This window comes from Mytilus edulis, chromosome 2, assembly GCF_963676685.1.
Source record: "Mytilus edulis chromosome 2, xbMytEdul2.2, whole genome shotgun sequence".
Lineage (NCBI taxonomy): Eukaryota > Metazoa > Mollusca > Bivalvia > Mytilida > Mytilidae > Mytilus > Mytilus edulis.
The window spans coordinates 64,763,149-64,787,153 of NC_092345.1; the positions used below are offsets into that span (position 1 = coordinate 64,763,149).

At 31.2% G+C, this 24,005-nt stretch overlaps 1 protein-coding gene across 6 annotated transcripts in view; it reads left to right on the forward strand.

Moving 5' to 3' along the window:
* LOC139512688 (ras GTPase-activating protein nGAP-like) overlaps positions 1 to 24,005 on the forward strand; it is a 114,728-nt gene that overhangs the window by 17,349 nt on the left and 73,374 nt on the right. For all 6 annotated transcript variants that reach the window (XM_071300495.1, XM_071300498.1, XM_071300497.1 and 3 more), the window contains one exon: positions 12,529 to 12,588. In XM_071300495.1, coding sequence (XP_071156596.1) covers positions 12,529 to 12,588 — 60 coding nt within the window. The remainder of the gene's footprint in view (positions 1 to 12,528; positions 12,589 to 24,005) is intronic.

A 24,005-nucleotide genomic window follows, 5' to 3' on the forward strand; every position in this document is an offset into this window, starting at 1 on the left:
AAATGCATACATGCATATTTGATATACATGTACATATTTTTACCTTCCTTTTCCAGAGACAGTTGAAGCTTTGTGTGACCCATATAGATATTTTCTGTGTGTTAGATAGATCTTTTATTGACAATCTTGCCATATCTGATCATATCTTGAATGAAAAACTATAAAAGCAGTGTTCAGAATAATTTTAGGCTTATGAAATTCCTACAGGGAAAAGTACTGATTTATTCTGCGTTTCTTAATGTATTTTGCTTTAAATTAGCATAGAAATATTGTTTTCTCAAAGTTATTTTTTTGACAATGACCCTGTTACAAGGATAGAAACCAGATGCTCCGCAGGGTGCAGCTTAATACGACCGCAGAGTTCGAACCCTAAACATTGGGGCAAGTATGGACACAACATTCAAGCTTGATACAGCTCTGAATTTGGATTATGATTAAATAGTTGACCCAACACAGGTTTCTGACACATAATGAATGTGGTCTAAGAACTTAAACTTAAAAAACTTTAAATTTTAAATTGGACATTACCTATTCTGGTCCAATATCCAAAATCAAAATACATGGTTAGATTCAGCATATCAAAGAACCCCAATTATTCAATTTTTGATGAAATCAAACAAAGTTCAATTTTGGACCCTTTAAACCTCAATGTGGACCAATTTGATAACCGGGCCCAAACATCAAAAATCTAAATACATGGTTAGATTAAACATATATCAAAGAACCCCATATATACAATTTTTGTTGAATTCAAACAAAGTTTAATTTTGGACCCCAATTTGGACCAACTTGAAAACTGGGCCTATAATCAAAAATCCAAATACTTGTTTACGCCAAATACTTGTTTACACCAAAAAATTTTCAAATTTGCGGTCGTATAAAAAAGTATGCATATTCCTATATTGTCAATCTCAAAGGTATTCATTTGCGGAAAGGTAGACTTTTTCCCCTGGGAAACGCATTTTTCTTAAAATTGCGGAAAAGTAATGCCAATTTCCAGAAAACGTAAAACGCTGTCTCAAACAATTTGTCATGGACCTACAGTGAATGGCTGAAGTTATGAACATGAAGAGAGAGGGAAAAGTAAGCATCAACCAATGATCCAATTACAGAAAAACAAAACAGAAACGAAATAAAAAGTAATTCCAATAGTATATTTATCCAGCAATTGGGTGTTCTACTATACAGATACAGCCCTACATATATTGCTATGCTGTATCTGTATACTATACAGATATCGCTTTAAAGCTTCGCCCACTGCCGGACTAAGTATTGTATGAACCTGCGTGACCTCAGAATGTGTATTGCAGTTGCATTCCAATGACATATTAATTGTGAATTAACGATTAATTTTATACGTTCTGTTTGTTTTCAAACATTTCTTTAGAGCAATAAGAATCACACCAATTTGCTGATAACATACACACATGAACAGTCTTTTCTACGGTGACAACTATCGATGTTAAAACTTGAATGTGTATTGATCATTGATTGTTTAACAAAAACAACCATGTCAATTTCAGCATGCATGTTTAATGAATGTTGAGTCTGAAGCGTACACTCCTGTTTCAAATTGGACATTGTTTTGTTATTTGTTTTTACTGTTGAAATTAGTTGTTATCTTAAAATAGATAATTATTCACACCTTAAGATATATATTATTGTTGACCATTCAAGATTCTTTTTTTGCGAACCCGTCTTCAGCTGAATGTGTGATTACTGTGTATCGTATTACTACACGGGTCTCAGGGGATTTCAAATCGAAAATAAATGCAAAACATGTGTTTTTTAGTCTTTCAAAACACAAATAACATATAGAATTAATTGCAGGATAAAGACAATAACTGTTTAGTGTCTTGAAATATCAGCTGTATTTGTACTTGGCTCGAAACAGGTGTAGTAGCTCGCTAAAAGCTTGCATACACCTTGTTTTCTAGCCTCGTACAAATACAGGTGATATTTAAAGACACTAAACAGTTATTGTCTTTATATATGACAGGGCTAGATATGTCAATGAGCTAGGTTTTACGTAATTCTATGAGAACTCAACCCTTTGCTTGATGTAACCCTCTTCGTATGTTTGTTTAAATATTTGTTTATATACCTAAACGAAATACGAACAATTTACAAGTATAATATTGACAATATCAAATTTGTTTTGTACAATTTATTATTTTTCAGGCTTCATTTGTTTCCACCAAACATTTTACTCCTATCAGCGATAAATTTACATTGATGCTTACAAATTTGAAGACAATTTATACAGAAATAAGAAAATCTTTCTCAAGAATATAATGATTAAAATATAGTTTGCTATGATATCAAGATATATAGAAAATACGCAAATAATATTCCAATAAATATTACAAAAGAAATAACACAAAATATAATGTCAAGTGTGTTAGACAAGTCTTTTCCAGTTAAATTACTACCAGAAAGAGAATTAGAATTTGTGTCTTTGTTTTCCTCCAAATTCGTTTTGTCCTTCTGTTTTCTATTAAATTGCAATGTCAAATGTCTTAAACATGGATTCGCATGACTGACATCTTCCATATAGTAATAGTAAGCGCTAATTATAGTCAACATTACTATAACACCACTAACCATCATGATACAAACCAGAGCTAAAAGAATAGTGCACAACGGGTCCGACTTTGCTGGGATAGAAGCCGATACTATCGTGAGAAATATAGCGTAAGCTAGTAAAATTGTCATACCCAAAGAAATTCGTTCTCCTGATTCTACAGGGAGACAGAATATAAGTGGATTCATCAGACAAAACAATAATGTAGGTAGTATGACGGTTACCACATAATAAACAGGTTTACGTTTGATAGAAATCCCCACAACAAATGCAGAGGAGTCTGCTCCAATTAGAGAAGCATTCTGAAATGTATCGATAACAGTCCAGTCAGAATTCGCAGCAAAATAACTTAGATTTGGAATTTTAGAATAAACACTAAATTCCACATCTCCAGGAAGGATACCCCACATAGTGAAAAGAAATAAACAAATTTGTGTATCGAACGGAAATTTAGATACATCAGGTGTACATTGTGCCTCAAAAACACCACCAGGGGTCCAGTAAACCGTCCCATCTGCTACCAGTATCACATAGAAGTCTGCCTCCTCTCCTATTGGTTTGACATCGTTCACACTATTAGCAAGGTACAGATATGGGAGCCAGATATCATGTGGTGGAATTGTTAGTGTATATGTATTGTTATATAACGTTGGATTCCACCCTAACCTATGGTCAGTCCAATTTACTGTTACACTCATTGTCAGTGTTAGTTTCTCTTCCAGTTCCGTAAACGACACAATGGTTGATGGTGCAGCATTAAAGCTAAGTTTAAGAGGCGTTGGTACATTCCACGTTGGAACTAATTCCTTTGCATAATTTTGAAATACATCCTTGTATATATTGTTCGAGCCTGAAGCAACAACAATTTCCAGAACGAAGGTTACAGCGGTACAAAGTAATGAAAGCAGCTCCATGTTTATAATATTTTTGCAATCCCTGTTCAATCTGGTGTATTAATATAACACTACTACACAAAAGTAAATGGATGACATACAATGACACTAATCTTAAGTTACCTAATCTTAAGTTACCACATTATGTACACAGTGAGTTTGTCTTTGTATTTGATCCGCTTGATTGAAAATTTAAACTACATTTACCATAAAAACTTTAACGAGCTAAACACATTCGGTTTACAATAAATCCAACTACTGTAAATTCAGAAATTATTGCGTGCATTTATTATTGCGATTCTGTCAATTTACACTTGAATGCGATTTTAATTTTTTACGATTTTGAGAAAAGTCATGCTTAATTCAGTTAAAATATTACAAAATGCGAGTTTTAATTATTGCGTTTACAACTCAGACGCATTATTCGCAATAATAAAAACCTCGCAATAATTTCTGAATTTACAGTATCAATCCTATTCAATAGATTTTTACAAATAGGCTGATGAGTTATACTTTGACAGTATTTACAAGCTTCTCTTTTGTAATGTTTGCTGTAAATTGATTGATTAATTAATTTAGCATGTTTCTCTATTGTCATAAAAATTCATAATAATTAATTTAATTGCTAGGTGTTTAACGATCATGAATGAATATAATATCCATGATATAAGAACTGGCAATACTTGACTTGTTTGCCATCTATCACATTTTTTGAAAAGTACACCAGATGCTCTGCTGGGCGCAGCTTTATACAACCTCAGAGGTTGAACCCTGAACGGTTGGGGCTAGAATGGACACAACATTCAAACTGGATACAGCTCTGAATTTGGATTGTGATTAAATAGTTGACACAGCATAGGTTTCTGACACAGAATGAATGTAGTCTAATGAACTTAAAATGTTTTTTTTTGCTTTTGAGCAATTCACTATGCTGTTGAATATTAATCCTTTGATATTTGAAAAAATTTTCTTTTTCATTTCTGAAATCTGAAATAAGAAAAATTGAACCCCACCAATTTTTGTTCACCTCCCCATTTCCCTTATTCCAAAAATGATCTCAATTCAATTCCAATTTCTAATGGAGTTTTCAACAATAACTACTTATTTTAATACATCATAAAATATAAGATGTCATACAGTCATGATTTAAGTTGATTTGACTACTATTCTGGACAAAGAAAGATAACTCCAATGCAACATTTTATATTGGCAAATTTCCAATGAAGTTCATTAAACTAAAGTTTTTGGCAAATTTCCAATGGAATTTATTAATAACAAAGTTTTTGGCAAATTTCCAATATACATAATTTAAGAGCAGTTTAGGTGAGCTATTAAAATGAGTTTCAATTACCAACTTTACACTGGTCACCCTTTTCCTCCCTTTTTTGCACCTAATTCCTTATCGGTTTGAGCCATAACTCCCAAAGACAATTCTTACCATCCCTTTGTGGTATTCCAATATCCAAAATCTAAATACATGGTTAGATTCATCATATCAAAGAACCCCAAGTATTCAATTTTTGATGAAATCAAATAAAGTTCAATTTTGGACCCTTTAGACCTCAATGTGGACCAATTTGATAACCGGTTCTAAATATTAAAAATCTAAATACATGGTTAGATCATGGAAGTATTATATAATACTTCCATGGTTAGATTCAGCATATTGAAGAACCCCATGTATACAATTTTTGTTGAAATCAAACAAAGTTTAATTTTGGACTCCGATTTGGACCAACTTGAAAACTGGGCCCATAATAAAAAAACTTAATACATGTTTAGATTCAGCATATCAAAGAACCTCAAGAATTCAATTTTTGTTAAAATCAAACTAAGTTTAATTTTGGACCCTTTGGACCTTAATGTAGACCAATTTGAAAACGGGACAAAAATTAAGAATCTAAATACACGGTTAGATTCGGTATATTAAAGAACCCCAATAGTTCAATTTTTGATGAAATCAAACAAAGTTTAATTTTTTGACCCTTTTGACCCCTAATTCGTTAGGACCAAAACTCCCAAAATCAATCCAAACCTTTCTTTTGTGGTCATGAACCTTGTGTTAAAATTTCATAGATTTCTATTAAGTTATACTAAAGTTTTTGTGCAAAACCAAGAAAAATGCTTATTTTGGGACCTGTTTTTGGCCCCTAATTCCTAAACTGTTGGGACTTAAACTCCCAAAATCAATCCCAACCTTTCTTTTGTGGTCATAGACCTTATGTTAAAATTTCATAGATTTCTGTTTACTTATTTTAAAGTTATTGTGCGAAAACCAAGAAAAATGCTTATTTGGGCCATTTTTGGCCCCTAATTCCTAAACTATTGGAACCAAAACCCCCAAAATCAGTCCCAACCTTCCTTTTATGGTCATAAACCTTGTGTTTAAATTTCATAGATTTCTATTTACTTTTACTAAAGTTAGAGTGCAAAAACCAAATGTCTTTGGAAGATGATGACCAGTCTGCACGGTTAGCCACTAGTCCGATGCCCCAGACTAGTAAAATTTCATTCAGACTAGTAAGTTTTTGCAAAACTTTGTTTGGACTAATAAGAAGAATGTCAGAATATTGGTCTTCAGACTAGTAGTTGAAAAAGTTTTTAGTGCAGACTGCGATGATGCCAACATGATACCAATATACGACCAAAAAATTTTCTATTTTTGTGTCGTATAAAAAGTAAATCCTTTGACAATTCAGTTTAAGGATTCTTTAGATAATCCATAGATGCTTAATCCTTTAAAATTTTATCAGATATGATAGATATTCTAAAATATAGAATTTAAGCTATATTCTTTGCAGTTTTGATAGCTTATATTATGGCTATTAAAGAAAAACAAGGGTAAAACTTAATGCTCCTTCTGCTACAGCGGGGGCATAAAAATTGCACGGTAGAATTTTGAAGCAACCTAAAATTCTTCAGTTTTAAATTTTTGATTGGTATTAGCCAGTCTTATATGAAGACTTATATTAAGAAACAATGTTTTTGAGGGAAAGCTTAAAAAACATTTGTGAATGATGCAACAATGTTAACATCTATTGGTAATGATCTGTTATCTCTCAAACACAGTTGTTTTTCTGTTGTAATTACGTAGAAATGTAAAAACAATCTGTGGAAGATAAAAATTATATACCTATTGATATGCTACTGTTTGATAATTAATTATAATTTTGTTGCCATGATATGAAAAGTTAAATACAAAGCAGCTTATCAACTTATCAACTTGCAATTAAATGGTTTGCAATAATCTTATGTAATAGAAGAAAATTAGAAAAAAATATGTGCTGTTAAAAAATATGTAATAGAAATAAGAAGATGTGGTATGGGTGCCAATGAGACAACTCTCCATCCAAGTCACAATGTGTAAAAAGATAACAATTATAGGTCCAAGTACGGTCTTCAACACAGAACATTGGCTCATGCAGAACAGAAAGCTATGAAGGGCCCCAAAAAATGACTAGTGTAAAACCAATAAAACAGGAAAACCAACGGTCTAATCTATATTAACAAAAGCAACACTTATGAACCTGTTATTAAAAAAATATGTATGTCTTTTTGACCTGGTACAATGTATTTCTCAAACAGATCATATAAGAGGAATGAATTATATATCTATAAATGTTGATTAATCTTTCTCCAAATTTCTGACTTGGTCAAAAAGATTATTGATGGAGATTTTGATAACTTATTTTCTTTGAAAGTTTAACCTATGTTATGCAGTTAAACAGTTGTAGACATAGTGTCACATGAGATTGTAGTATGTGACAGTTGTAGACATAGTGTCACATGAGATTGTAGTATGTGACAGTCGTAGACATAGTGTCACAGGAGATTGTAGTATTTGACAGTGGTAGACATAGTGTCACAGGAGATTGTAGTATGTGACAGTGGTAGACATAGTGTCACAGGAGATTGTAGTATGTGACAGTGGTAGACATAGTGTCACAGGAGATTGTAGTATGTGACAGTTGTAGACATAGTGTCACAGGAGATTGTAGTATGTGACAGTGGTAGACATAGTGTCACAGGAGATTGTAGTATGTGACAGTGGTAGACATAGTGTCACAGGAGATTGTAGTATGTGACAGTGGTAGACATAGTGTCACAGGAGATTGTAGTATGTGACAGTGGTAGACATAGTGTCACAGGGGATTGTAGTATGTGACAGTGGTAGACAAATGTCACAGGAGATGGTAGTATGTGACAGTTGTAGACATAGTGTCACAGGAGATGGTAGTATGTGACAGTTGTAGACATAGTGTCACAGGAGATGGTAATATGTGACAGTGGTAGACATAGTGTCACAGGAGATTGTAGTATGTGACAGTTGTAGACATAGTGTCACAGGAGATTGTAGTATGTGAATGAAAGTAACACTATAAATTTAGTGCATTCAAATGGCTTTTCTGGATTTAGGGTTATCAGGAACCTTGCTGACTATGCAATATGGTGTTGCTCATTGTTGAAGGCAGTACAATGATTTACAGTTGTTAATTTTGTTGTCATTTGGTCTCTTGTAGAGAGTTGTTTCGTTGGCAATGTCTTGTACTTAAACCTGAAAAATTGAAAGCAAATGATGTTTTAGACTAGATATGTGAAGAGATATGTTCAAAACGGACCTAAATTAAATCATAAGACATGTGAAGAGATATGTTCAAAACAGACATAAATTAAATCATAAGACATGTGAAGAGATATGTTCAAAACAGACATAAATTAAATCATAAGACATGTGAAGAGATATGTTCAAACCGGAGATAAATTAAATCATAAGACATGTGAAGAGATATGTTAAAAACGGACATAAATTAAATCATAAGACATGTGAAGAGATATGTTAAAAACGGACATAAATTAAATCATAAGCAAAATCCATTTAAGGTCACCTTCTATCATGTCCATTAGTATTAAATCTGTTTCTATATCATTATACACTTAAGTATGTCAAGCAAGACTTATGGAAAGTAGAGTGGTATATTAGTACTATTGTTACATAAATCAGTAACACAGATGCAATAATACAAAAACATATCATTGTATGTAATAGAAACTAGAGTGGTATTATACTGGTATATTAGTACTATTGTTACATAAATTAGTAACACAGATGTTATACTACAAAAGCATATCATTGTTCATACAAAAAATATTTTTATAGGATTTAGATATTAACTGATTGATAAAATCTTTAAAAAGAAAAGGTGAATAAATTCTTTCTAGTATAGTAGCTAGTTGATACACATTTTTACTAAAATTTGTATCATTTATAGACTTTTCTTTTTCATCTTTGCAAATTAGTCTTTAAATCTACAATTGATAGACATTCTGGATAAAAAGGACAATTACTTCAATACCATGATTTGTTTATGGTCGAATTTTTAGAATTTTTCTGTATTTTACAAAAACATGTTAGTTGTATTTAGCAAATAAGGGTAAAAGTAATGTTGTTGGTTTTTTAATTTTTTTTTTTGGGGGGGGGGGGGGGGCAGGGTAGTTTCACATTTTGTCATGTATGGGTTTTTCTCATTGATGAAATTCTAAAGATGTTAAATTCATGTCATTTGGACCTGTGGTAGGTGTCTAATTGTCAATCAGATCACATCTCCTTATTTTATATCAAAAAGATAATGCATGTATAATTATGTAAGTGCATGCAATTAGAATACTAAAATGAGAATTTAGATCAATTTATTTTGTTAATTGTTTGACACTTCTTTATAATTTACTACTGAACAGCTGGTTTTGTACAAAGTAAAACGCTAATGAAGAGAGAAAAACTTTTTTCCAATATATTTGTTTAGAAAGATGGTAAAACTTTAAGTTGTAGGTAATTTCTTTTAAGATTTATCTATATCCGTGGATGAACATTCCTCACTATTGCTGGCAGATGTCATGCCAAACCAAGTTAGGCAATGCCCTTTATTTTGTTGTATTTTGAAATGAAAATCAATACGGTTTTTGTTCATAAGTAAACAAATTTATAAAAAAGGTTTATTTTTCTATAACAACAATGAACAAGGAAACATTCTTAAAAAAAGTCTGAAGTTAATTGTATCAGGACAGATAAATATTTGTAATGTTTGGTACAAAATAAAGGTGAAAGATTCAAATCATATTTTTTAACATGAATATCATGTCAATCCTTCCAGCAAATATCCTGAATTACTCAAGATTTTTTAAAAAGGTTTAGATATGATATGAATTAAAGGAGATGTGGGGTATATTGTCAGTTAGACCCAATGAAACAAAAAGTCAAAAGACTAAATGCATTTTGTTTATAACATCAAAGTTGACCTTCATAGGAAGGAGATTACCTCATATACCACAGTTACTAATCATTGGATTTAGGTCACCTTGTCCTTTCTTAACACATATAATAAGATAGTATTTTTAAAAAGGAAAAAGATTTTTTTTTATAATCAGACCAAAATCGAAAGGTCTTTTAACAGAAAAATGGAAAGGGCTACTTATCTTGATAGAAAAAAAAAACAAAGATTAATGTATTTTAAAATTTATCAACTTTCATATTTTGTCTTTTGTACATCCACAGTAGTTTAGGCAAAATCTCATCTCTACCTGAAAGCTATAAATTACATTAGTCATAACAAACACTTTTCCATTTTATTTACAAATACTTGATTTCATTTTGTGTGATTGTGTTGTACCCATCCAGACTGTAAAATGAGATTATTTATTTGAAGTTTTAAATTCAAGGCTTTGTCATTATATCAGTTTAAGTGTTCCTAATTATAGGTTGACATTTTTTTTTATACTGGGAATTTTCTTCACTTATTTATATTCAAGTAAAAGAATCACTGACTGACTTATTTTTCCCAGCCTCTGAAAATTTACTGGACCAATAATTGGATCAAACTAGCTGCATTTTCTTCAGTGTACCTTAAAGTCTTTGATTTTGTAATTTAGGACTACCTGGGATCCACAAAGGATCACAAAGTGAGAATGAATGCATTCTCTGCTCAAAGTTTACAGATGGTTCATGATGGCCTTCAATATTGATAAAGTGGTCATTTCTATAGGTTTTATAGATAAAAACTTAAAAAACTTTTGACCTTCACTATCAAGACTGGGACATGAATTCTAGTAAACAGACTATAAACATTTATTTCAGCCTAATTGACTTCATTTACAATTTACTGATGAGAATTTCCATCTTTTCCTCATTTGTGCCCACCTCTCTGTCCAATATTGATGTTTAAGGACCAAACTATTTGTCAGATATTGATATTTAAGGACCATTTAACATAATGAACCAACATACATATTAATTTGATTTTTCTGTGTGAGAATATAGTACATTTGTATTTTGAATTCTGCAAATTCAGCAAACTTGGAGATTATACTAAATTTTGGCTTTTTAGTTTTTCCCTTCAAAATTCAAATACAATATTTTAAAGGACTGCATCCATGCATTAATTGATTCAAAGGTATAACAAATGAAAATCATAAGAACCAACTAAAAAAAACCCCAAAAAACAAGGTGAAATCATTGATCATATAAAACTAAGGAGATAGCTAGGTATGGATACCAGAGAGACAGCTATCCACCAAAGACCAAAGGATGATGATGTAAACAACTAAGGGGAATACAAGGCCTTTAAACCATGAGCAAAAACTTATACCTTATATATTGATATTAAAGGCCCAGGAATGACAACATGGGAAACAATTTTTTGTTTGTTTTCAGTCTGTAATTGTAATTTCATGTGATGTATGTTTGGTTATTGTATAAACTTTGTGATTTATATTGATATGCTCTATATGCATTATCATAACCAGTATCTGTAATAACAGTTTTTGCAAATTCGGATGTAAGGCTACAAAATTGTTTATTCTGTTGAAAGATTACAGCTGAAGGTTGTTAAATCTTTAATTAGATCAAAGACAATTATTGGTTAGAAAATTGTGATGGTTTAAAAATTGAACATTTAAAACAAAAATTTCCGGTCTAAAGAAAAAATCAAGCTCCACAAAAAAATTGTAAAGATATTTGTAAAGACAGTCTCTTGTCTCTCGAGATGTAAGATTAAAAGATCATTAAATGATATGTTCAAGACATACCCTCCGATAAGATGATAATTTGATGCCTGTTGAAAAGTATGCTTGAAAATCATCAACAAAAGGTTTAAAGAGGTGTAAGATTATAACAACATGATATAGATGAGTGAACTAAAAGGTCATGATTATAATAATATATGAAAATGTTTGAATAAAGTCGTATTGAAAGCAGGAATTTATGCTTGAGGTATCATTTTGCATAATAAGTGAGCTCTATGATAGCATGTAGTTAGCATAGTAGTAACTTTGAATGAATGGGTATTTGTCAAATGAGAAGCAAAGATAGTTTAACATTCTTCCAACAGATTTTAGTCTTTAGAAGTAATTAATAAATCTGTAAATACCCACAAAATTGTTCAAGTGATTGGCAATGATTCTGATAAACTATTCGTAACTTTTAATTAAGCTTGAGTTATCTCCCATGCTATGGTGAACTGAGAAATAAAAGTCAAAATTTTGTTATCACACAAATCCATCAAATAGTAAAACACACAGAGAAGATTAAGGAGAGCAGTTTTTAGAAACACAGAATTGTATGCAGAATCAAATGATATTTCAAAGAATAATTATTCATCAGGGAATTTTCAAACTTCAAAATTTAGATTAAAACAAAAGTTTTAGAGATTTTACTAAGTATACATGACCTCGCTTGGAAATATTTTATGATACCTGTAAAGTTAACATGTTTTAAAATTTAGTGAAGATCTAATAAACAAGTTCTTTGAAGACAGATAATTTATAGTACTTAAGTTTAAAAGTCATTGAAATCGAGAGTTTACAAATGTAAAGTGAGAACTTTGTTTTAATCTAAAGATCTTCAACCAACAATAAAAACAATAGAACGAGAACAACAGTTAATTATTGACGACCAAGTGAAGCCAGGTTTACTTTTAAAGTGCATCTTTAATAATAAGTTTACTAATTTATGCATATTTATATATAATTTGTCTAATTAGTGTGGTTTGTTAATTACAGTGACACCAGAAAGGATGTTTAGATCAAGACTTCTGGATAACTGTAATGAAAGCTTACCAGGTAAGAGATTTATGGATAATGGAAAGATTTTGGAGTAATATGTAAATTATGACTAAGTTATCGGATAATTAGTTTATGTATGATGCATTAAATGAATAGCACTACTTTAAATATTAATTGAATAAATCAAATAAAATGTTAAAACAGCAATATAAAAGTTTTATTTGTATTCAGGATTGTATAAGAAATGCATAATTATAACAAAAAAGACTTGGTGTGTCCCATACAAAACTATTTTATAAATATGAATTAAACCTGATAGTACATGTGCAACCTTATGTGTTGCTGTGTTAAAATATGTGCAAAGTCAGATACCACTATTACTGCTAAGTCAGATACCACTATTACTGCTAAGTCAGATACCACTATAACTGCTAAGTCAGATACCACTATTACTGCTAAGTCAGATACCACTATTACTGCTAAGTCAGATACCACTATTACTGCTAAGATCTGACATGAAATCAATGGGTCAAACAGAGGTACCTGATTAAATCTAGGTGTGTAATTGTTAAAGAATTAGAATGAAAAGGGAATGATAAAATCAACAGATCAAACAAAAACTTATTTGTTTCCTAGGTAAATTAAGAATAAAACATTACACAATAACTCACTGCAAAGTTGGAAATGTTCAAAATAATTTTGTAAATTCCAGATTTTTCTTTATAATATATCTCAAATAAATCAATTCAATTTCTGACTTCTTCTGATTTTGATCATCTAAAAAGAAATTAAAGCTTAAAAAATGGCCTTATCTGAAACCTTTCATCATCAGTTTTAAGCACGCAATATGAATATACAGCAGATCACCTTTCAATGAAGGACGTGGCTTAGACTTGTGAACAAGTTAAACACAAATTTAGTGTTTAATTAAAAATTTAAATGGATGTAAAAACAGGGAATATCTTTTGAATGAAATCTAATCTGAATCGTTCTGCTTTATATATACACACATTATGACTAAATAATAAGTATAAATAAGATACTTCTTTGTGAAAAACATTTTTTCAACAGTGCTAAAGAAAGAATAAAGAAATTTGATTCTTTTAATAAAATCATTTATTTACATTGAGGTTCAAGTTTTTATAAATTGGGTCTCTGAAGATCAAACTTTATGATTAACCTAGGTGTTGCATTACAATACAAGTTCAAACCAGACTATCAGTTTAAATATCAACCACTGTTGGTCTTTAGTATAGTTTAAAACAAAAGAATATTTATTTGTGTTTACAAATTCAGGACTTTTTGTCTGCTTTCTTTTTTGGATCTTTATCTATGTCTGACATCAAGAAATTTAAATTTCTGTTGAACAGTGAGACTAAATGATTTGAATTATCTCCCTTTCATCACTAATAAATTTTCAATATCAATAAATGCAAGAAGCTGCAACCATTAGAGCTTATAAATGTAAAAGGCCTTGAAAATAGTTGTTGAGTTATAAAAGAAATTATAATACAAATATAACAATACATTTACAAGTGAAAGTATAGATGAATTTATACTTTTGGGTATTCAGCTGAATTCGCTCCAAATGACCCTAGAAAACCTGGCATCATGCAACAATCCCATTTTAATTTTGTCAATGTTTTAAATTGTGACTCAAAACTTTATGGGAGCTTATTTGACTTTGGAAGTACTGATGGACAAATTTTTGTACGAGTGCAAATACATCTGTTTTGAAAACACAGTTCTTCAGTTTCTTCATAAAGTTAAGCATATAACACAAGCTCTAATAAAATAAATTTGAAAAAATATAGTTTTTTGCAAACAAAAGTTCAGTTCCTGATTCAATTGAATCATAAAATCAGAATTCCAATTCTAATAGTGGACTGTAAACTCTCTTTTCAAAATGTCAACTCTCTTTTCAAAATGTGGACTACATGGTCCCCTGGAGAGTTTGACTATGTGAACTTCCCAGGACAAATATCATATGAGTCATATCATCGAATTGTGACCTGTATGGAAAAGATTTCCTATTAAGACAGACACTACCTTATAAATACTTGACATATTATTGTCACCTATATTTGTTGTTTGATCTTTCAAATGTGTCTACATTCAATAGATACATTGATATACATTGTATACTGTAGGTACAATCTGCCACAATATATGTAGACTTTAAAATCAATATCCAACACGATTAAGTGGTGTTAGTAGAAAAATAAACTGTTATCAGCAATTCTTTCATATGATGTCCGAGATAACTTCAATGTTATTCACAATTCAGTCCTTGAATGGTTTTATATAGTCAGCCGTAGATCGGCAGACATTTTGACATTTGGTTTATTCAAGACTTTAATTTGACGTAGGAGGGAAGTCATTGTTAGGTCTTGACGTCTAAGGTATCTGTGGCTCCATTCTTACTTTGAGGTTTGTTTGTAAACACCCCTTTGTACTTTGCAGGGGTTAGTAGTAGTAGCTTTGTTGAACATTCTCTGTATTTTTGCCAATTAATGTTGACAAAGGTTTTTCCATTCACATTTGTGAAAAAGAAATATATTTTTAAATGAAAAACTGGACATACATATTTTGAGATAATACACATGTAAGTTGTTTTTTTCTACTGAAATCAAACATTTATTCAAGAGTATAATAACAAAAATGTGTTCCTTATATTCTTCATCTTTTTCCAGTTTAAAACTTGTTAATGGTGTTTTTAACATATTTTAGTGTTAACAATATATTTTATTATGAAATTAGATACATCTTATTCAAAATAAATTCACATTGACCAATAGGATTGTGTCCGATTCAGAAACAAGCAATGAATACTTACCTTTATCTGTCTACTTAGTATGTTAGAGACTATGTTGATGAAAACATTGATGATTAAATTAAAAATAACCTATTTCTATAAGATGCCCTGGTATTCAAAATGTCAAACAGTTCAAAAAGAAAAAAACAAAGGCCTATTTTATGATACATCAATGAGAGAGAAAAAAAAAAGCAACCAATGAAAACTACTGGAATTCACATTCCTGGCTGATAACTAGTACCTTAGAATGTGGCCAGGTTTAACATGTTTGTAGCCCTCAACCCTCCCCTTACCTGAGAGGCTGAGACAGTGGTGTTAATATAAAAAACTGTTAAAAAACCCAGATTCATTCACACAAAAATAACTAAAAAAGAGAAAAAAGAAACAAAGTACATATCTAAGAGTACACACAGTACTGAAAACTAGTTCAAAGCCCAATTCCCACTACTAATATATAAACCATGTTTCCTCAGGCAGGAAAATGTTTGTCAAAGATGATGTATACTGATTAAAATAGGGATGGCAACATGTATTTTAGATTTTACACTTCAAAATGGCATTATAATTCTAAGCATAACATAAAAGTGTGGCAATGTTAACCTAACAGGATCAATTATTAAAAATACATTTCCACATTTAAGGAAATATTTAATTTAAAGTGAGTTTATAATTAAGATAAATGTTGCTAAACTTTTTTTACTCAGTATATTATGGAACAATGTATAAGGTTGTCACTTTGTCCATCTGTCTGTCTGTCTGTCTGTCTCATAATAAATATTGAGTGGTGGTATTTTTTAGGATTTAAACTTGTGTCGTTTTTGAGAGTTATGGAATTTTAATCCTTAAAACAATAGAAAATTTGCACATGTTGTGAACTTGCTAAAATTTTTGTTCAGCAATTTTTTTCCAAATTAAAAGAAAAGAGCTGTGATGGTTGTCTATAATGATATTCACTTTTGTCATTCAAGAGTTATGAGACCTACAACATACAACTTTCCTAATTCATTACAAATGGTAGTAGTCTGGGAATATGTATGCATTTTGACAATGGTCACATCTCTTGCTCAAGACTTAAGTGAATTTTAATGATAATATTAAATATTATATTTTTGATAACTGCATAATGTCTTGCACAATTTCTTAATAAATTAATTCAAATAAAGTGGATTTTAAATTTTGCATGGGATGGCCATGGTGACAGAAGTTTTAAACAACAAAACAAAGAATTGATAGATTTGGATTATTTAATTGTTATTAAATGTTATGGACTCTCTGATAATGAGAGATTTCCTGTGATAAAGTTATTTCATGAGGAAGCACAAAGCCAAATAAAATTAAAAAAAAATGTGTCATTAGCTGATCTTATCCTGAATTTTTTAGTTTAAAAATTAAATATCAATTTTGTTCAGAAAATTAGAACATACTGTTACAAATGAATATGAATTATTGAAAGCAATAGATTAAAGAATAGAATACAAAAAAAAATCCAATTTATGCCTCAAGAAATTTCAGGTACATGAAAAGACAGACTGACATATTCATTGTTCCTAAAGACACAAGCTATCATACCTCAGTGGACAAAAATGCACAACACGTAAATTTTACAATGTATCTGTAATATTATTAATTTTCACTGGTTTTGTGGTTATATGTATGATTAAAAGTATGACAAAAAATAACATAAAATTTGGTGTGACAAATATAACAGTGAAAATTAATCTGTTTAGAATAAACAATTGGATGTGAAGAATATTCTTAGGAATTTGAAGTGAGTGAAGTGCCCCCCCCCTTTTTTTTTTAATGTATTGGTTTGATCAAATCTGGTAGCTTGCAGAGAAGTATGCACAAGGAAGGTACTATACTCAGCAGATCAGCCAGCACTAGACATACTAGAAATAGAAATAGAGAATAACAAGTGCTGGTCTAAGAGTACTTATAGAATCATGAAGCTAGTAAAAACATTAAACCACACATGGACTTTTTGTAAAATCTTCATAAAATATGAATTTGTACAGTGCCATATAAATATACAAGAGAGAAAAAAAAGGCCTTTGAATTAACTTGTTAAAACAAAAGCAGGTCATATACACATAAACAGAAATGTTTTCTAGTCTATCACATCAATCAAAGTCCTGGAGATTATTAGATAAATATATCTTTATTTATCTTTGGACACAAATATTTGTCACATCTGAGTATATCAGATTACGTGTGTTTACCTGAATGAAAACATTAATTTGTAGAAATTACATGGGATTATATGCTCAAAGTCATATCTTGTTACTAAATGAATTTGTAAACTTTGCCTTGAAGCTACACTGTTCCTAAGTCAGTATGACCACCTATGTCCAGGGATAGAAATTAAACAGCTAAATTAGACGATAAATTTCATTTTAAGTGGCCACTTAGACCAGGGTCATTTAATTGGGATAATACTTAAAATAACTTCGTTTGGATTATTGTAAATAATTTTCATCCCATGTGAGATCAAAATAATGACAGGAATTGAATTGTATGAGGTTTAAGTAAGCTTTTATAGTTAAAGTCAGGGAAATCGCCAAGCAATTCAAATTTGGAACAGGAAGTTCATTTCGGAAACATAACAAAGTGAATTTGTACAGATGATATCCGTACTTTAAGAACCGTTCAAATATTTCTATGGTATGAATGTGCTAACAGGAAATTACATTGTCAGTTTTGTCAATATTGAATCAACATTAGGGTGTAAATATCACATGTTTGTGTACGGATATAACATTCATCTGAGGTAGGTCAGGTATTGTTAACAGAGAAAAAGGCAAATACTTTGTTTTTTTTCAGAAAGTTTTTTTTTATGGACAAGTTTTCCAACTAAAAAAAGTTTTAGAATAAAAGGGTTAGTAGTGAAGTTATTCAAGTCTCTTGTAACTTGTAGGTACAAAAGGTACTTAAAAGGTCAGTGCATCATTTAATTTATACATTGTGTGTTGAGGGTTATGCCAGTAACATTTTTTGCTACCGTAGTTATGATTTAGATTTTCTGGTTGTGCATATTTCCGTATTCATTTTTGTCTTTGCTTTTTTCTATTAAATTTTTAAGTTGTTTTTTACCACTTGCAAAATGCAAAACAAAACATTACTTTAAAGAGGGACATATAGTTGATCTTTATATTTTTATTTTTTTTAAAAGACCATAAAAAATATAGACTTACAAGAAAATAACCAATGTTTTTTTCTTACTTGCTTTTGGATATTAAACCAGTAGAGAAGTCTCTTGCAGTGGCAAATCCAGGAACTTGGGGGGGGGGGGGGGGTTCCGGGGCATTGGAACTCCCCCTTTTTTTTGGACAATCAATGCATTTGAATGGGGACATGTGGTTAGAAACCCCTCCCCTCCCCCTTTTTCCTGGGTTGGGAACCCCCCTTTTTGAAATGGCTGGATCCGCCCCTGTCTTGGTACCCTCATGTCTTTTTTAATGTTAGGTATGTTATATTTTAACCTTGTTGACAATGAATAGGTTACAAATAGAAATGAATCATATATACTGAATCAGAATGCATAGTATGTGACAACAAGCACAGTAAACTGTCAATGGAGGAGCATGTTCATTCTTACATGTAGGTCTAAATAACTGGAAAGTCTTTTTACAAAAGGAATGTGATAACTGTAATAAGAAAGTATTAAATACTTGATGTCCAGAATTTGAAAAAGAAAGGGCCCAACAAGACAACTATGAGAGGGTAATTGTAAAAACTAGATGCATTAATTATATATGAAGATCTATAAAAAGGTGGGAAAAGTTTGATTGATTGTATATGAAATCACTAAAGCAGAACTGGAGTGGGCCCCCTCATAGGGCAGTTAGTGGACCCCCTTAAGAAAATTTCTGGATCCGCCACTGAATTTACTTGGGAACAGGGAAAAGGGCATATTAAAAGTCATGAGATGACGGTCAGATGACGGTCTTATACATACATAAATTGCCTTATAATATGCATACTTACTTGGAAAATACTTTAAATGAGACTTCTTAGGGCTTAAGAGATTTTTTCTGAACTACAGCATATGTCTACCAAGATCAAAGATAACTCTATTAGTGGAAGAAAGATAAGTTTTATGCCTGGCTGTGCAATTATTTTGTGTGCATTGGTTCAATTTTAATCATAGGTGTAAATTCCTCAGCCCCAATCGTTAAAAAAAAAAATGTTGGAAATTTTCATCTGAGTCAAGTCTCCTGACAGGAAGGCGAAATTTCACACTTGAAGAGAAAAAATCTAATTTTTGTCAAAGGTTTATCATTTGTAATAGTTAAAAACAAATCTCTTATTGCTGAAAACTTTTAATTACAATTTTTGTCGAGCCTGCAACTTTTGTTGCAGAAAGCTCGACATAGGGATAGTGATCTGGCGGCGGCGGCGGCGGCGTTAGCTAACTTCTTAAAAGCTTTATATTTTAGAAGGTGGAAGACCTGGATGCTTCATACTTTGTATATAGATGCTTCATGTTACGAAGTTTCCGTCAGTCACATGTCCAATGTCCTTGACCTCATTTTCATGGTTCAGTGACCACTTGAAAAAAAAGTTCAGATTTTTTGTAATGTTGAATTCTCTCTTATTATAAGAAATAGGATAACTATATTTGATATGTGCGTACCTTGCAAGGTCCTCATGTCTGTCAGACAGTTGTCACTTGACCTCAACCTCATTTCATGGATCAGTGAACAAGGTTAAGTTTTGGTGGTCAAGTCCGTATCTCAGATACTATAAGCAATAGGGCTTGTATATTCAGTGTATGGAAGGACTGTAAGGTGTACATGTCCAACTGGCAGGTGTCATCTGACCTTGACCTCATTTTCATGGTTCAGTGGTTATAGTTAAATTTTTGTGTTTTGGTCTGTTTTTTTCATACTATATGTAATAGGTCTACTGTATTTGTTGTATGGAATGATTGTAAGGTGTACATGTCTAGCGGGCAGATGTCATGTGACCTTGACCTCATTTTCATGGTTCAGTGGTTATAGTTAAATTTTTGTGTTTTGGTCTGTTTTTTTCATACTATATGCAATAGGTCTACTGTATTTGTTGTTTGGAATGATTGTAAGGTGTACATGTCTAGCGGGCAGATGTCATGTGACCTTGACCTCATTTTCATGGTTCAGTGGTCAAAGTTAAGTTTTTGAGTTTTGGTCTATTTATCTAATACTATATGCCATAGGTCAACTATAATTGGTGTATGGAAATATTTTATGATCTTTATGTCAGTAGCGCAGGTTTCTTTTGGCCATGACCTCATTTTCACGGTTCATTGCACAGTGTTAATTTTTTGTGTTTTGGTCTATTTTTCTTAAACTATAAGTAATAGGTCAACTATATATGTTGTATAGAAGCATTGTTAGCTGTACATGTCTGCCTGGCATGGTTCATCTGACCTTGACCTCATTTTCATGGTTCATTGGTCTTTGTTTAGTTATCTAGGTTAATGTTAAGTTTATGAGACAGTTGTAATAAAGCTTTATACTTAGGACTATCAACATAATATCAATGATTAGTATAGAAGGCGAGACATTTCAGCGTGTGCACTCTTGTTCAAGTACAGAATTGTTATATTTATTATTGTTTGTTTTTTTCAAGTACCAAATTGTTATTTTCATAATTTATTTTTTTTTCAAGTACCGAAACGTAATTTTCATATTTACAATTGTAATATTGTAAATTAAAATCAATTGGTTGAGTCTTGTCATGACAAAAATTTCTTTATTGAAGATTTAAGGATTCTTATAACAATGCTGAATGTTATGAAAGGTCATGATATTTGATTAAGAAGTATTTATATTTTTGGTATTTGTTAGCAGATGCTATACAGATGCAATTTTCCAGAGAATTTGATGGATCCTTTGTTGTGTGATTCATTTGACATTCATTATTTCTATGATATAACTCCGACAGATTACATAATTGTTAAGGTTCACTTTTGTCTCATCTTTTGGATATTGATTGCAAACTTAAGATGGAATGAAAATACATGATGGAAAGATCGATTGTGTGAAAATTACTCTGTACTCTCTTAACTGGAAAATCTTTTTGAATTTGTACACTGCACATGTTACAAGTATATACGGTAAGCTCTGAATCTAAATGTAACAAAAAATATTTCTTTCCATTTATTAATGAACTTGGAAACAGCTTTCACTACTCCCACCATCAGGCATACAACTTTTTTTTTATTTAATCAACTTGTAAAACTGTATCAGTATATATAAAATTGTGTGGTTCAAATGTTCAAAAACACTCTAAACGATAATCAGTATATATAAAATTGTGTGGTTCAAATGTTCAAAAGGATAACACTGTCAAATTCTGAAACTATTGTCAACAGAAATATTAAGTTCAAATAGAATTGAAAAAGGATTAACTTCTAGTGGATATTTTTGTAAAATGTTCAGGTGGAAAACATTAATGTGAAGTGAACATTGTTTTGAAATGGAATGAAATTGAACATGGTAGCTTTACAGCTGTTTGAAATGTCACCACTTTATTCTTACTTTAAGCAGAGGAATCGTTACTGTAATATAAATGCAGCATGTTTTGGAAGTTTTTTCAATAATTTATTTTAAAGTATTTTGTTTGAACTGTTTTGGGAATGAACCCGATACCTCCCATATTGAAGGTAAGTGTTTTATGAAGAGACTACTGCATAAGGTTCTATCTTACAGATTTATATTTTTATGTCCCCACTGTAGCAGAGGGAGCATTAAGTTTCAAAATTGTCCATTGTACATACATACATAGTACGTCCCAAAATCGCTTTCTGTTCTTTAATTATACCCCCCCTTTAATTATACCCCGCTTTAAAAAAGGGGGGTATACTGTTTTACCTCTGTCTGTCAGTCCGTCCGTCCATCAGTCCGTCCATCAGTCCGTCCGTCAGTCAGTCAGTCAGTCCGTCCCATGAAACTTTCGTCACATTTTTCTCAGGAACTACACATCCACCCTTTCTGTAATTTGGTATAAACATTTATATATGTCAGCCATACCGTGTGATGCGTTTTCAGATTCATCACTTGACAATTTCCTGTTTACCGAACACTTGTCTGATTTTACACATGATAGCCAAGTTGAAAATTTTCGTCACATTTTTCTCAGGAACTACAATACAAGGATTTCTGAAATTTGGTTTCAGGATTTGTATAAGTCAGCTATACCGTGTGATGCGTTTTCAGATTCATCACTCGACAACTTCCTGTTTACCGAACACTTGTATGATTTTACACATGATAGCCAAGTTGAAAATTTTCGTCACATTTTTCTCAGGAACTACAATACAAGGATTTCTGAAATTTGGTTTCAGGATTTATATAAGTCAGCTATACCGTGTGATGCGTTTTCAGATTCATCACTCGACTACTTCCTGTTTACCGAACACTTGTATGATTTTACACATGATAACCAAGTTAAAAATTTTCGTCACATTTTTCTCAGGAACTACAATACAAGGATTTCTGAAATTTGGTTTCAGGATTTTTATAAGTCAGCTATACCGTGTGATGCATTTTCAGATTCATCACTCGACAACTTCCTGTTTACCGAACACTTGCATATTTTTACACTATTAATATTATCCACTTGCGGCGGGGGTATCATCAGTGAGCAGTAGCTCGCAGTTTCACTTGTTTCAACCAAATGTTATGAAACATATACACAATGCTTATTATCCCAAAATACAGATCAAGTTTGATTTTTGGTGACGTCACTTTTACGGTTCTAGAGTTATGCCCCTTTACAAATGAAAAATTGCTAAAAATGAATGAATCCACAGTATTTGAAGAATAGTTGTCAAATTGTTGAGATTAAGGCCTCTATGTTATAGGAAATAGAAAAAAAATCTAATACTCAGTTTTTAAATATTGTTTTACGTGGAGAGATTTGATACAAGCACAAAAAATGTTAAAAATAAAAGAAAAGAAACAATCATCAAAATATTTTATTCACATGCTGTTTTTGCCAGTTTTTAGTACACATTGGAAATAGGATATCATTAGGTTCATATATATTAGACCTATTATTTCCACAACAAGTATACTTATAAATGTCCTTTAATAAAAGAATTCTATATTGAAAATAATTGTTGAAAAAATAGTTCACCTGTGGACATACTAAAAATTTGTTTTCTATCTTTCATTCTCTTCTTGTCTTTTACTCTTTACAATTTGGAACATGACATTATGGTTTTAGTGCTTGGTCTGTATTTGAAGACTGTGTGTCAAAACTTTTGAGATGTTTTAAGTTCTTGTTGTTCTGTTGCTGTCTTATTGTACTAAAATTTATTCCCTGTTTACCAGATTATGGTCGCTTAATTTATATATTATAAGAAAACATTATATATTCCAAAAATATTTGTCAAATTGTTAAATTTAGGCCCTTTATTAGAGGAAATAGAAAAAGTCACTTCACATTATAGAAATTCTTTGGACTGTGTTCTGCAGTTTGGTCTGGTTGTTGTCCCTCTGACACATTCCCCGTTTCCAGCCTCAATTCTACTTATTATATATGTACATGAATTTTTATTTACATGGACAGATTTGAGACAAGCACAACAATTGTTAGATATATAAAGAAAGGAACCATCATCAAAATATTTCATTGACATGCTGTTTTTGCCAGTTTTTAGTACACATTGGAA